We start from the raw sequence: 15,028 nt of genomic DNA on the forward strand, positions 1-15,028 counted from the left end.
TTGGCACCCAAAAGCGTAAATAAATTGCAACGGGAAACATTGCAATTGAGTTAATAAAAAATAACCACTGCGAATTTATTTGGGGCGATTTGTTTAAGCAAACTTTCAATCAGTGGCGTGGCTTTAGTCATCAGTGGCGTAGCTTTAGTCGCAGCTCACGAAATTAAGTATAAATATTTAATTACAATGTATAATTAATGTGCAGATTGATTTTTGATGCGTCTGCTTTGGCTTCTTTGTCCCTTGAAAAATAAAATTCAATAATTTGCATTAGGGTGCGTATAAATTTGGCGCCATTTTGACATTTGACAGTTCCCGTTTTCGCACCTGTTCTAGCATCGTTTGCAAAATATTCAGCCGTATCTAGCGAATAATCTATTCAAACAGGGTGTTTTCACAACTAAAGGGTGGTGGCCGTCGATCTCCCCCAAATGCGAAGAGTGGGGCGTGGGTTCGCTATGGACAAGTGATTTTCAGTGAATGTAGGTTAGTATTCAGTCGCGGATGGTGGTTCGGTGTCACCATTTCGTCTAATTGCCTCACAAAATAAGACCGCGTTTCCGAGTCGAGTGCCGTTCACGATGGACACATTCCGTAACGAGATCATCTCCAGGATACGCTCGTGTCTTATCTCCACCAAGGGACAGATCACCCTGAGGCAGCTGGAAGGTGAGTCGTTTTTTGGCTTTTTGGTCGATCGAAACTGGTCCGGTGAAGAGGAAAGTGCAGTTTTGCGGCGAGATAAAGTTTTATTCGCTTTCAAAGCGATCGTTCGCATCAATTAACTGCCGGATCAAGTTGTATCAAATTATGCAACACATGTTTTTTAGTTTGTGGTTTTTAATATCTACGATCAGACCGGACAAGTGGTTCCCAATTATGTTATCGGTGGCTTGGAGGGTTAATTAATCGGGGAACAAGATGAATCGACGATTTTTGGTACAATTGGATTAGTATTACACTGCGGTTATCGTCGATGCAGTGCAATAGAGCGGAAATGACATTCTATTCTGATAACAGTTATTCATTGTTGTTAAATTTGTCGTTCAAGTGAAAGTATCGAGATGCAGTTTTTTGTTCTCCTTTCAAGAACTTTCTTCACACCATCCCTCTAGATCTGTAATCAGCTAGTCGCGTTAAAATGCAACAAATAAAATGGACTAGATTGTTCAGAAATAATTTTCCCTAATATGGAATGAATATCAAAATGTTACTTGTATATCTTGTAATTGGAGAAAACTTGCAGACTCTTGTTGTCCAATCCGATCACGTTTTAGCCTTGAATGGATTTTATTCTGCAAGGCCGGGTCGGTATTCAAATTTGTCTTAATTTCTGTCAAAGAGAATAATAAAAACTGGTCAGGCTAAATAAAATCTCGTTTGAATTTAACGAAGATTTTGTTCTATCGGCCAATCTATTCGAGCTAATTAATTATGTATTACGAAGAGGTGGAATGTCGTGTGAAATCCCTATTTATAGCTAGCGACTGTCTATTTTTAGTAACGCTGAATCAGATGTTGATAAAAACAATGATAACAAACCGAACACGAGGTTGGGGAACTGTGTCTGGAGCGGCGTGTAAAGAAAAAGATTGTTACGTTTTCCGTGTTGTTATTTTGATTTGAAAATTTTTGTGTGGATTTGAATACATCGTTAATTGATTGGCTGTTGAAAAAAAACGAGGAAGGTTGTTTTATCGTGTCGGAGAATTTTAATGGGTTGTGTAAATTATGAGGGACATGATGGAAGAGACTTAACAGTGCAATAAATGCCAACAGCATCATTTTTATGATACATTTGCTGTTGAAAGAAGTGCAGCAGAGACCGAGAAAAACCAGGTTTTTCACAACAGCTGTTTATCTGAAGCGTCCAACAATAAAATACTCCCATTTTTAGAATATTTTCGTCCTGAGACGGGTTGATTTTGTAAATGAAACAGCAGTTTTTGCATTTATAAACAAGAGGTCAATGAACCTGCCTGAGATGAAAGTGCTGCCTAAGAAATCAAAAATTAAGATGTTTTTTAAAGAGTTGATTGTGAACGCACTACTCAGTCTAAAAACACAAACAACGATAAAAGTGAGGTTAGATTTGAATATCTGATTCGTGGTGGATTCACAATTGACTCTTCAACGCCATCAACTTTGTGGATAAATTGAAATGAATACCCGATATAAAACCGTAAAGAGTATCGTATATCGCTGCTGACGCTGCTTGGTCTCCAGACCGAGCTTCCAGACAAAACAAGGAAGATGTCTGATTTTCGTACACATCGGTCAAAGAAATTTCTGTTTTTATTCCACAATCATTAGTTCGTAGACGTGGAAAGTTGTGTCTCACTGTCGAGGAAACAGGTAAGTGAATAAATAAGTAGATGAAAGAATCGACAAAGAAATTGACAATTGGTTTAGCTGCAGTAAAAAAATTGTGCTCTCGTGTGAAGCAATAATTTAAAAAGTCTGAAAAAGGCAACGGTTTTGTTGATTCGTAGAAAAGAGTAGAACCAAGCACAGACACTGATTTTTTCTTTATCTAAAGTCATCTTGGGCTTTGTCACCGACGGCAAAAAAATCCAAAGAAGCGCTAGCCAAAACACCCCGAGTTTTGCATCCCGGAGTTTTGTCACGGACCAATCAGGATACTTCACGTACCCTTGACTTTTTGGTTTTTGTTTTTTGTTTCTAAGGTGATTAAAAACAAGTCGATTTTTAGGTCGGTAATATCAAAAAAAAAATGCGAACGGTTCTCGATCCTCGTGTTTTTCGACCATAATTCAAAAAAAAAAAGTTCTTACGAAACAGTGTAAGCGTTTCTGTTCCAACACAAAACGCGGTGGTGACAGCTTAAAAGATGGTTCGTTATTGCTTGTCTCTCATCTTTTAATGACCGACTCGCGGACATGTGTTTTACTTGTCGTCAAACTCTCTTTAGTCTTTTTCCATTTAGCATTTCGTTTTATTATAATTGCACCTGCGTCGACCTCCACTGCCACAGTTGTTGGTAAAGCGGGGAAGTCCCTGCTGTCTCGGCTGATAACATTATCCGACGATGTTGATAAATTGGCATAATTGGAAATGAAGTTATCTATTACAATCAACAAGAACATCACAAATCGCTCGCAAAGAAAAGAGGAGATAATAGCACCGAAATGAAAGAATAAAAAAAAATCTTGCAAATACGTGGTTCGAAAAACAAGACATCACCTGACAGGTTGTAGTGAACTGTGATGAACTTCCGAGTGTGTTGGAGGATTGTTTTCTAACTTTCATTCCAATTAAACAGAAGTTACTCGTACGTTTATAAAAGAAACTAGGACATGGAGAACCATTGACACGGTTATCTGTCAAGAACGGTACGATCAGCTGTTGCAGTTGCAATTCGACGTCTTCGCGGCCATTTGGAGCAGTATTTAATGCAGATATCAATTAGATAACCGATTTTTTTCGTTTTTTATTTACTGCGGTACCGTGAAAGTAAAATAGTGAATTGTAAAAGGTGCCGAAAACGTGGTCTCCGGGTTCGGCAAAAGATGAAAGGATGATTTATTGTTTCCTAATTTCCGCCAGCCATAAATTTGGACTTGGTGCATTGGAGAACACTTCGTTTTACGATCTCACCCAACAAAGCATAAATATGTTTTTGAAGGAAATTTTTGGGACCATTTGGTAGGTGGTAAAGTAATAAAAAACATGTGGTGTTTTTGGGACCCCTGCAAAGCGTGCCCGACAATATGAACTTATGAATTCAAAGGAACCGACGTTCAGATTGAAATTCAAAACTCGAGAGAATTCAAGGATTTGTTTAACCGGTTCAGAAATTATTCAGACGGCAAAAAATAATAAACTAAAGAAAAAATCAATTTTAATTAACGATTAAGGAATTCACTACTTGCTGAATTCCATTGTTCAATAAACGATTTCTGAAAAGCACTCGATTTACAAATTTCCTAATTTCTCGTACTTTTTGCAATATGTAATAGATACGGGGTGCCATTTGAAAAAAATGAGTTTTTGACATTTTTAGTTTGTTTAAAAAATCGCAGTAGGCATACGCGACTGAGCAGGTTTGTTGAGTAAACACTCAGCAGATGAGACAAACATTCAGGAATCAATTATGTGGAACCATTTTGAAGATACGAATTTACGGACCTCTGCAATTCGAAATTCTGGTAAAAAAAAGCGCCACAGATCAAAAACGACCTCTATAGAATCCAAAACTTAAATCAAACTGGGTGGGTTCCATTTAAATAACTTCAGGTTTTTTTTTAATATTGGGACACCTGTATATATACCGCAAAATTTTCCAAATGTGCAGTAGAAACGCAGGTATCATCTAAAAAAAAAGAAAAAGGTGATATCTTCAATAACAAAAAAGTTATGGAGCTTTTTCGCAACTCTGGGACACCTGTATGTATGTAGTCCCCAAAAATTACGTTTAAAAAATTAAAACAAAAAATACGTATCAAGAAAAAACAGTAAATCAAAGGAAGTTTCAACGAAGGTAAAATAACAAGACCTAATTTTTTTTATCGGATAAATTTTTCAATTTTACGAACTTTTTGCTTTGACAATTTTACGAGTTGAATTTGGACATTTTTATTCTGATTAGGCCCGAGAGCTTTAGCTCGAGGGTTAACCTTTGAATAAAAATGCCCAAATATCAACGAGTAAAATTGTCTAAAGCAAAAAAGTTAAGTGAAAATTGGGAATACAAACTTTAACGTAAATTATTTATTTATAATACAGTTATTAAAACACAATTATTAAAAACAATTTGAGATTCTGACAGGAGTAGCATGCAATTTTAATCACTTTTGACATGAGTAGTAGGACGTTTTTATCTCGATAAACATTTTTGATTTGATGAAAGCGAGCGCTATGATTGGCTGAACACGCACGTTTGATGTATGTGGGAATTAATCATCGTTAAAATGCATTCACGTTGTTTTCGCATAATAGAAGGCTATAGAAATGTTGCATTTAATTTGGTAGTAAAGCTATCTGTTGAATTAAAAATCCCTAGACAGGTATTTTAATTTATAAATGCCCATTTTGTCATAAATTTTGTTTTTCATGAACTAAACATCAGCAACTGACAAATTTTACCGACAGTTCACAGAAAATCCTATCCAATTGCGGTATCTACACTACCTGATTCTGGTTTTCCCATAATCCCCTTTCTGCTTTTATCTCATTTTACCTGAAAATGAATGAAAATAATACCCAGTTTCTTTCTGTGATATTCATTCTTTTTCATTTTTAACAACTCAATGACCGACAAATTAAATAAATTAGTGCCGCAGTTTGGCAGCGATATTTTTTCAAATGTCCGTGTCCGTCAAGGAATTTCGAGAAAAAGTATTTTGTTACTCAACACACTGAAGAAGTCTTTCATAAAAGAAACAGTCGAAAAAGAAGTGGCCGCTTCAAAAACTCATTTATTGTCCGATAGGAGACAATTCCTAATAATAGAGAAGAATTTTAAGACGGCGGTGTTTTAAGAGTCTATTAAAGCATTGTTTTCAGTAAAATTTCACCAACAAAGATTGGTATTCAGGATGACAGATTTAAGTCGATAAAATAGATTTCTTTAATTTATTAATATTCGCCGAAGCAAATTCTATCAAATTTCAATTAGTAACAACAATAATAATAAATTACTAACATATTTTATTTGAGAACTGTGTAATTAGAAAACAATTAATACTGAAGGTAGGTAACACTAATCACTAATCAGATAACTTGACATAACCTATAAAAACTATCGTGTTCCCCAAGTATTTTAATTTGTACCAGAACTATGATATTGATCGTAATATTATTGTTGCGGCCAGTATTTATATTTAGAGTTCCGTAGGCTTTTACGTAATTTCATAACGTTGTTTCATTATTGTCCTCAATAGAAAAAAAAAACCGTTTCATAAGACGTCTTGATACACTCGTCCATTGAAAAACTCGTTCACTAAGAATTAAGCTCCTTCGTTTTTCAATCATGAACTGGTACGTTAAGACAATACGTACTGACCTTTGTTTTTTAATATACCTACTATTAAATGCCCATCTTCGAATTTTTTAATGCCTTTTTGCTTGCCTGAGCACCCAGGCCCTAGTAATCAGTCATTTTCCTAAAAGTTCTTGTTGCAATCCATCAAAGTTCGACATAAAGCGAGAAAGTATTCTCCCAAAAAATGTTGGTAGGTATTTGATGATTTTAGCGAGAGTTTTTAATTTCCGAACCACTGTGCCAATCTACTAAAGTAAGCAAGACTCGTTTGTCAAGTGGCACTTTCAATTTTTTTTCTGGAGAATTCCCAAGAAGAAGTTGTTCGATAGTGGCTTCTTTTCAGCCAGAGAATTTCAGAAGTCACAAAAACATAATTATTGCCTAATCTATTTTAAAAAGAAGAAAGTTGGTGGTAGTAAACCTGAATCTTTTCTTGAATCTATTCGATCCACACAAAAAATGTTAAAATAATCGCAAATTAAGATTAGTTAACTATGATGTTTCAACAGAAAAGCAAAATTTAATAGAGTGTGAAGTAAAAAATTAATAAAGAACGTAGATTTTTTTGCAGGTTTAATGTGTTGATTTTTAATCATTCATCCGGTACCAGTATTTACAAAGAAACAATTTAGATAATTATATTATAATATGTCGTTGAGTGGATTGTAAAAATAAATGTATCGATTTTTTTTTCCAGATGACTATCGCACTTTGCTCGGCGAAAGAATCCCCTACGTCAAATTGGGCCACAAGACTTTAGAAAGTTTCATATGTTCGGTACCTACACTGCTAACGTCCCGAACTTCCAATGGCGAACTTTTGGTGGACGCCCAAGTCTCCGAGAAATCGGCTCACATCTCTACCATGGTCCACAAGCAGAAATCCACAGGAGTGAAGAAACAAGTGCGGATAGCACCGAGAGTCAACAGGAGATTCTTCCAACCACCACCGGAGACCAACAAGTGGCGGCCGAAGAAAAACCCAACGCAACAAGAGAAGAAACACTACGAAAGCTCGTCCCGATTAACATCTCACAATCAGTTCGTCAGTCGTTACAATAAACCGACAGTACCGTCGAAGATCGTGGTCCCGGAAAGGAAGAAGGATTCGCCGCCGAGGGAACTGAAGAGGTACAACTCCTCACCGGAAGGCAATAAATATCAGTCGCAACCGAAGGAGTACAAGAGGGTGGACTCGTCCCCGGAAAGTTTTATCGAGAATAACGGAACGTCCCAATGGGACGAAGACTTGTGCTCGCCGCTGTCCAGTACGATGAAGAGGATATCGAGGATCATGTCGGAGATCAGCGTGGAAAGGGACAGTGGGAACAGCAGTCCGACAACGGAATTTGCTACCAGTTACAAGGTTTGTCTTGATCTAGAGGTGAATTAAAACTTACAGAAACGAGAGATGTCATAATTACGAGTATGTTGTAAAGATTAAAAAAAATAGAACAAACTGAGAAATTCGAGGCGTTTGAAAAATTCAAAAAAATTTGTAGGAAGTGTATTAAATGCACTACGAGAGGTGAACGCATGCAATACTTAATGGGAGGCCATGGAAATGTTTGAGGTTATAAATAGCGTCAATGTCTAGTGCATTGTTGTCAGTTTTACTAGTTTCCAATAGAAGAATACTCAGACATCGCGGGAAATTCAACAGCATGTTGTATTCATTTTGATAGGTGCGCATGTCAGGTACTTTAGTGATGCGACTCAAACAGTATGTCCAACGTTAAAAAATAAATCATGGCCTCCCATTATGCCAAAACAACGTGAACGGTCTGTTTTTTAATCAAAAAACCATGATCTGTTGATTTAGGTTTGCAATAATAAAGTTTTACTAAATTTAGGGAATTTAATGATAGCTATTGGTTACATTTGCCAACGCCTGTCATTTATTAAACTCTCAAATTGGTTTTTATCTATTGTTATTACATAATTTTATTAACATGCTGCGCTTCTAATATCTCTACATAACCTCAATTTTTATATTGTGAAATTTTTCACCCTAGATGAAAAATGTGTAATTAATGTTGCCAGCTCTATTTTGGGTGTAAAATGGGGTGTTGGTGGTTCTTTGATAAAAAGCAGCCTATGTCAAGGGACGAAAGTGGGTGTTTTTATCCGCACGTGAAGTTTATTGCTAGAGGGCTCATAGAGGGTCAATAATCACGTAAGGGGTAAAATATCACTTCAGTTCTGAGGCATATACGCTCTTTTTTGCACTTCCCAGTAATAAATTTAAACAATAATTAATCATTTTGATGAGTTTGTTAATTATGAACACGGTGGCATTTGGATGACGCGGTAGGTATCGTCATAGCGACGGTGTCAATAAAATTTTTCAATTTAGTGTCATTTTAAGTTAGTGTTCTTCACAGAGTTTTTTCGATAAGAAAATGAATGAATCTATAAGTTTTGATATTGATACGGCCGCTGACGCGATTACGGAAGAATTAATACCGGAAAAATTGAACAGTGTGTCCAACGTTAGAAAAATAAATCATGGCCTCCATTATGCCTAAACAACGTGAACGGTGTTTATTTGCAAGAAGTCGCCGAACTTATCATAATCTTTAGAAAATCATCGTTAAAAGAAAAAACCTCAGATTTATTTTTTCTCAAATATAATTTAATAATAATTAGCTACAAGTTTTATGTAAGATTTCGCGATTCCGCTCCCAAACCTTTTCATCGATAACTTTTACTTTCCTGTTGTGAAAACGCCAACAATCTTTTATTTATCCAAACAATATTTCGTGACTTACTTGTAAAAATCGTGTCTGTTTTTTTACACGTGTCTGCATGCTTCATACCTTTGTCATAAGACCCACCCAGGAAAGAAAAGAAAATCACGTAGTCTGGTTCACCTACGAGAAGTGATAAAATATGGATGTACATCGGAGTTCGTTAGATCACGAGTTACGTTACTGCAATGTCAACAACCTCCGACACAACTTTTTGTCTACCTAAAATTATTCCGCTCATCGCCGACGCAATTCTACGATTTAAGGCATAATTACAAGCTCGGTAATTTGCGGAAAAAATCGCAACAAAATGTCTCTCGTCAAGAGTCCGATGAAATTTCGGATTCACCCCGAAAAACACGTGTATTTACCCCGTTCTTCCCCGGCACATTTCCACGGTTTGACGTCAACAATGCCCACATCTCGAATGTGGGAATGTGCAACGATGCAACCGTCAACGTAACTCGCGATGTTAGTTTTCGTTGCATCGTGATCAAAACAAATTCGCGAAAAGATGCTTTCGAAGAAAGTGCATTCTACAAGTAAACGCAACAAGAGAAATAGCAAGGTAGGACGGGCTGCCGCCGTCTCTTCTTTTTTTGCCCAATTCAAAATTACAGTGCAGAATTAATTTCGACCATCACGGGAGTTTATTTATACAAAAACACATTTTTGTACAAGGTATTTTGCATAACTGGACCAATAATTGCGCACTCCTACCCGCAACAACTCCAACATAATAATAATAATTATTGTTGGTAGATTGTTTGTTTGGTTTTGTTCGCCCCGAGCCGGTTTGATAAAATCGTGACCGAATATATAAAAAAAAATTCGCATGTAATTATATAAAGCCCGGATTATTTTACAGCTTTCCGGAGATCCCATCTGCGATATCAGGAGTTTCGCCGCACACCACAAGCTGGGAGATGTCGACGTGAAATTTACCGAGACGAAAGCGAAGAAGGCTAAAGTGAAACAATACCACTGCAGGATTACCGTATGTTGACGTTTTTTACAGTTTTTGTTGGCAATGAAAAGTTGAATGCTTGATCCGTTCATCAATTAAGTATTTGTCCGATGTCCAATGTTTTTAATTGCGTTTAGAGATAGTCTTGCCACTGTAAATAACACTTCATATAAGAACATATTAAATTTGTGTTTTTTTTTTTTGATAGGTTGGTAATACTTTCGAAATGTTGCTCTGGCAAAGCCGACGTTTAAATCAAGACAGTGGCGTCCACAAGTCATTTTGACATTTTATGGTTAACGAAATAACCGCGTACGCCTATGTCTACTGTCAAACACAGAATGACCAACATTTGCAACATACAACAAACGTCACAACCTTTATTTATAATCACTTGGTACTAAATGTTACTTTTAGTAAAAAAAAAGGGCCGTATATTAATTTCCTTCATCCAAGGTCGTGGACAGTCGCGGACAAAAAAAGTAGGACAAGTCTTATTAAGAAATTTAGCCAAAATTGAGTTGAGTAAACCGGGATTACTATAATAAATAAATAAATATTTTCATGGTAACCATAGAAAGGGCAAGCAAATTTACATTAGCGAAAAAACATTGTCCTACTTTTTTTGTCCGCGACTGTATTATAATTTCATTACCACCCGTTCATGATTAAATAAAAAGTGAAGTGGTAGCGCTACTCGTAAACCTCATGCACTTTTTGCGTTGTATGGTTGGCAGCTTTGATTCGAGCCGGCCTGTTCATTCAAAAGTGTAGTTTGAGTGATCCTCGCAGAGCGCTAGTGTACGGGCGCTTTTTGGGGATATTATTTATCTTAAGTTTTTGTCGCCCAGAATGTTTCTTGTTCAAATGAATTACATTTCGAATTTGAACTCAAAAAACTCCTTGTTTTTCGCTTCTTTGAAATTAAATTCGTGGATTTTTTCCTTATTGTGCGTTGTTTTTCTGTGATCATTATATTTTTACTGAAGCGCCCGTTTTGTGGCGTCCTTATCGGCGGAAATTGGCTCTTTCGCGGAAACATTTTCATAATGCAAAAAAGCGTCGTGCAAGCAACCAATCTACATGTTTGAGGTTAGGTACCAACTTTAATGTAAAAAATACTGGTGATTTCACGTTTTTGATGTTTGACACAGATTGACATAACGACAATTACGTTTTTGCCCGCTCACAATCGCTTCAATTTTTTTTTTTACACGTAACTTTTGTGTGTGACTCCAGGTTGGCCAACACAAATACTCCAGCTACCCGGAGGACTTCTTCGACAAGAATGCCGCCGAACGACACGCCTCTCAAAAAGCTCTCGACGATCTGATGCAGAAATACAGCCGAAGAAGATCGCTGCTCATCTCGAGCAACGACGACATAATCGAGCGGATCCCGCCCATGTTGGAAAAACACAACAACGCGGTCTGGTGTTGGCAGATCGAAGCCGACTACATTGACAAGTACAACGAACAGTTACCACCGGATTGGCTCCGGGTCATAGACAACAGTTCGCACGTGTCGATCGAGAAGTGCTTGGGGGGTTACGTGTTGAAGCATTGCAACCCGGACGATGTAAGTATCGAGTTTTCCCGTTTAGTTGTGCTCACTAGAGACGTCAAGTTCGTTACGATTGTTTTTCAAATTAATAGATGGTCCTGGTATAAGTGGTGGGTGTTCAGCTTAGTTAATGTGCACTTGTTAGAATTCATCAGTTTTGCACTTAGACAATTTTAAGCACGAAATGAACGAATGGATTGTGGGATAACAAGTGTTTGTGGTACAGTTCATAAAATTCTTATTTTTTTAAACAATTGTCAAAGTCCTGTCATGTTGGTATGAGCGGCTAGTTATTTGGTGGTTATTGGGTTGGCAACGTAAAACTCAGCCATTTTGATGTGAAGGCGCTTGCGCTACCGAAGCCGCAATTACTTTTAAATTTAAAATACAGTGTGAAATGAGTTTCCGAAAGCAAGGATCGGGACGGCTCCAAACAAAGGAGAAAAATTTGCTGTGATTAGAGCATGTGAAGAAATGCAGACGGAACAACCGACAACTGGTAATGAAAGAAAATTGTTGACATAACCTCAAACATGATCGAGGGAGATTTTACGATTCAGTTTTCCGAAACGAAAAGTTTTAAAATGGTACCAGTCTGGTCTCTGAGGGAATTTTGACATTGACAATTGTTTAAAAAAATGACCTTTGATTAATCACGTTGCAATGGAATGGGTAGTCATTCGTTAACCGTTTCATCCATTACAAAATTGTCTGTTCAATGTAAAAAATAGTTCTCGCCCTTTGATTTAGTATTTCGCTCTGGTCCAGTGTGATTTTTTCAGTATCTATTGATCGTCGAACTGGTGGCTGCTGTGTACAAAGCTTTCAGGCGATTTGTTAACAATGTTCTAGATCTGTGCTTGCTTACTAACTGTGCCTAATTACGAACTGTTAAAAACTCCCTAGGTTTTACAGAAAGGTAAAAAACTCGACATCAGTCTGAACGTAGGCGATGTTTCCGTACCCTGCAACACACTCAATTTGGGCGAAAACAACCGCCTCTACGCCGTCATCACGGCAGCTCATTCGGCGAACGAAGTATGGTGTCAGCACTGCGGAACCCCAGAATACGTAAGTGTTGCCAACATGAGTGGTAGGTCTAAAGTGTTACCGATTGTACCGTTTCAGGAAAAATTCGTCGAGATGACAGAACGAATGGAACTCTTCTACCAAGAGCACAAATCCGAACTGGTCCCGAAGAGTATCAATTTCGGCAGCTGTTACGTGATCCTACACGAAGGTAGTTGGATCAGGGTGAGAGCTTCGTCGATTCATCAAGACGGTTTCGTCGATTGTTTCCTGATCGATTACGGCGAAGAAGTGCACGTTCCGACCGGTAACGTGTACGTTTTGAGGAGGGAGTTCGCTTTGGAACAAGCTCAAGCGTTCGTCTGTCGCCTGGATGGGTTGGAGGAGTTGTACGAGGCCTCCGTCGACTCGGAGCATCTGACCAGTCTCGTGGGGAAGGAATTCGTATTGGAAATCGTCGTCGAAGAGACCAGTAAGTGTTCGCACTTTGCGGTGTAGCGAGCTCGCCTCTCACTTGCGATTTTATCAGGTGACGACGACGACATAACAATCCCCGTGGTGATGTACGACGTGATAACGCAGTCGTCGATCAACGAAGAACTCATAAATCTTCTCACGATTGAATCGGCGATGCCGGTCCTGGACAAGGTCAGTAGACACGAAACGGTGAATCAGAAATCTAGCGTTTGTTGCAGAACGCCATCACCGAAGTGTACGTTTCGAACATCGAAGCCAACGGCGATGTCTACGTCCAGGTGCGCACCCCCGGGTACCACAGCCTCGTCGAGATGCTGAACCGACTCGAGACGACCATCTCGAAAGAGCCTCCGATCAACAATCCCGGTGATCGCATCACCAGACAGAACAGCGACAACAAGCTCTACCTGGTCAAGTGCAAAATCACCAACAAGTGGCGCAGAGCGAAGTTCTTGGATTGGTCGCCCCGCGGCGACATGGCCCAGATCTACTTCGTCGATCACGGTGACGCTCACGTGATCAGCGTCGCCAAGGAAACCATGTACCCTCTGGACAAGCTGGACGATGTGCTCAGTCAGTATCCGGCGCAAGCGATCAAGGTCAGGATTATGATCGACAAGATTCCGGTGGATTTCCGCAAGAGGGCGGAGAGGTTGTTGCCCGAGGACCAACCTGTCTTTCTCAAAATCATCAGTTACGACAACGAGGACGTGGCGTGGGTGGAGTTCTTCAAGAGGACGAGTGACGGAGTTTTGGTCTTTATCAACAAGATTATCTCGGTGGAGGCGGAGTTTCAGAGGTATTTAAAATTTAAATAATCTAGAAGTCGGGGCGGAAAGTGCATACCAACCCAACAGCAAAAAAGTTACTAGTGGTAAATTATTTACTTGTCAAATTTTATTTTTAAATATTTTTTCGGGAAGAAATTTCCTGCACGCGTTACGTAAATGACTGTTTCGTTTCAGTTTCGATGTCCCCAGCAATACTGACAACAATCCAAGAAAGAGACTGATGAATCTAGTTCAATTCAACGACAATCCAAGTAAGTCACGTTTGAAAAGAGATTCGATTTAGAATATTCGATGGTGCGTTTCAGAGAATGTCCCATCTGGGGGATCTTTGCGGAAGCCAGATCTTCCCAAGAAGGGCGACTACTTCAATGTCAACATCCCGTTCGCAGTAAATCCGTGGAACTTTTGCGTAAGTGCCTTTTGTTTCTTCCAAAATGTCCACTGAATGCCGTATTCCGTTTTCCAGGTGCAGCCTCTGGACAGCTTCAACCATTTGACCGCCTTGATGCAAGACATGCAGGAAAACTACAAAGAGATGCAGTTCAGCCCGATGCAGATCGACGACATCGTTCCGGGCAAGATCTACGCGTCGAAGCACGAAGACGGGCTGTGGTACAGGTCGGTAAATCCGTTATCTATCTCGGTGGTCGGTAACGATTTCGAAATTGACAGAACCAGCGTTCTGAAGGTCATCCATTCCGGATCCATAAGCGTGTTCTATTGCGATTTCGGTTACTACACCAATCTGGCACTGGATCAGTTGGTACCCCTGGACGCCAAGTACATGACTTTCCCGTACCAAGCGCTCAAAGCGAAGATCGTGGGGATTAAACCGATCAAGAACAAATGGACGATGGAGGATTGCGACACCTTCAGGAACTTGGTTTCCAAAAAGCAATTCGTTTCGGTCCTCGTAGACATCGAAAAAGACGAATTTAACAAGAGTGATATTATTTTGCAACTGCTGCTGATCGATACTTCTAGCGATGAAGACGTACACATTAAGGAGTTGTTGATAGAGAGGGGGATTGCTACGAACGTTTAGAATTTGTTTGAACAATTTCCAACATTTAGACTTAGACCACATATATTTAAAAAGTTATATTTTTATATGTTTTCTTTTTTTTGTTATATCAGTCTAGTTACTCTAGTTAATGTATTTGTTTAATTAAATTTCCTCGGAAGAAGTAAGTCGTGTTATTGGTGTGCTACGTTTTTGAACCAGTATTCGATAGTGTTGCCATAGTTGTCAAAAATCTATCTGTAGTTAGAAAATGTTATTAATTTTTCATTGTGTTCGCCAAAGAGTTTATTGTTATTTTAAATGCCCTGTTGTAAATTTGTTTCCATTAGCAGGACTGAAGACGTTGAGTGAGCTCCAACTTTGTAGGTTTAGTAGGATATCCACTTCTCAATAAATTATTGTTTTTTAATCGATCTCTTATTAT

The 15,028-nt window shown here is 38.6% G+C and overlaps 1 protein-coding gene across 2 annotated transcripts; it reads left to right on the forward strand.

The window, feature by feature from the left end:
- Positions 1-289: 289 nt before the first annotated feature.
- Positions 290-15,013, forward strand: tapas. 2 transcript variants are annotated; one of them, XM_069045577.1, is made up of 12 exons: positions 290-669; positions 6,702-7,369; positions 9,622-9,750; positions 10,960-11,298; positions 12,190-12,354; positions 12,412-12,784; positions 12,842-12,960; positions 13,008-13,588; positions 13,755-13,831; positions 13,886-13,989; positions 14,047-14,198; positions 14,253-15,013. In XM_069045577.1, exons 1-12 carry the CDS (start codon positions 582-584, stop codon positions 14,623-14,625), a joined length of 3,168 nt encoding a protein of 1,055 aa, XP_068901678.1. In that variant the 5' UTR covers positions 290-581; the 3' UTR covers positions 14,626-15,013. The 2 variants fall into 2 exon arrangements, with proteins under 2 accessions (XP_068901678.1, XP_068901679.1); XM_069045578.1 differs by having other exon boundaries at positions 12,199-12,354.
- Positions 15,014-15,028: the final 15 nt, after the last annotated feature.

This window comes from Tenebrio molitor, chromosome 4 (genome assembly GCF_963966145.1).
Source record: "Tenebrio molitor chromosome 4, icTenMoli1.1, whole genome shotgun sequence".
Taxonomy (NCBI): domain Eukaryota; kingdom Metazoa; phylum Arthropoda; class Insecta; order Coleoptera; family Tenebrionidae; genus Tenebrio; species Tenebrio molitor.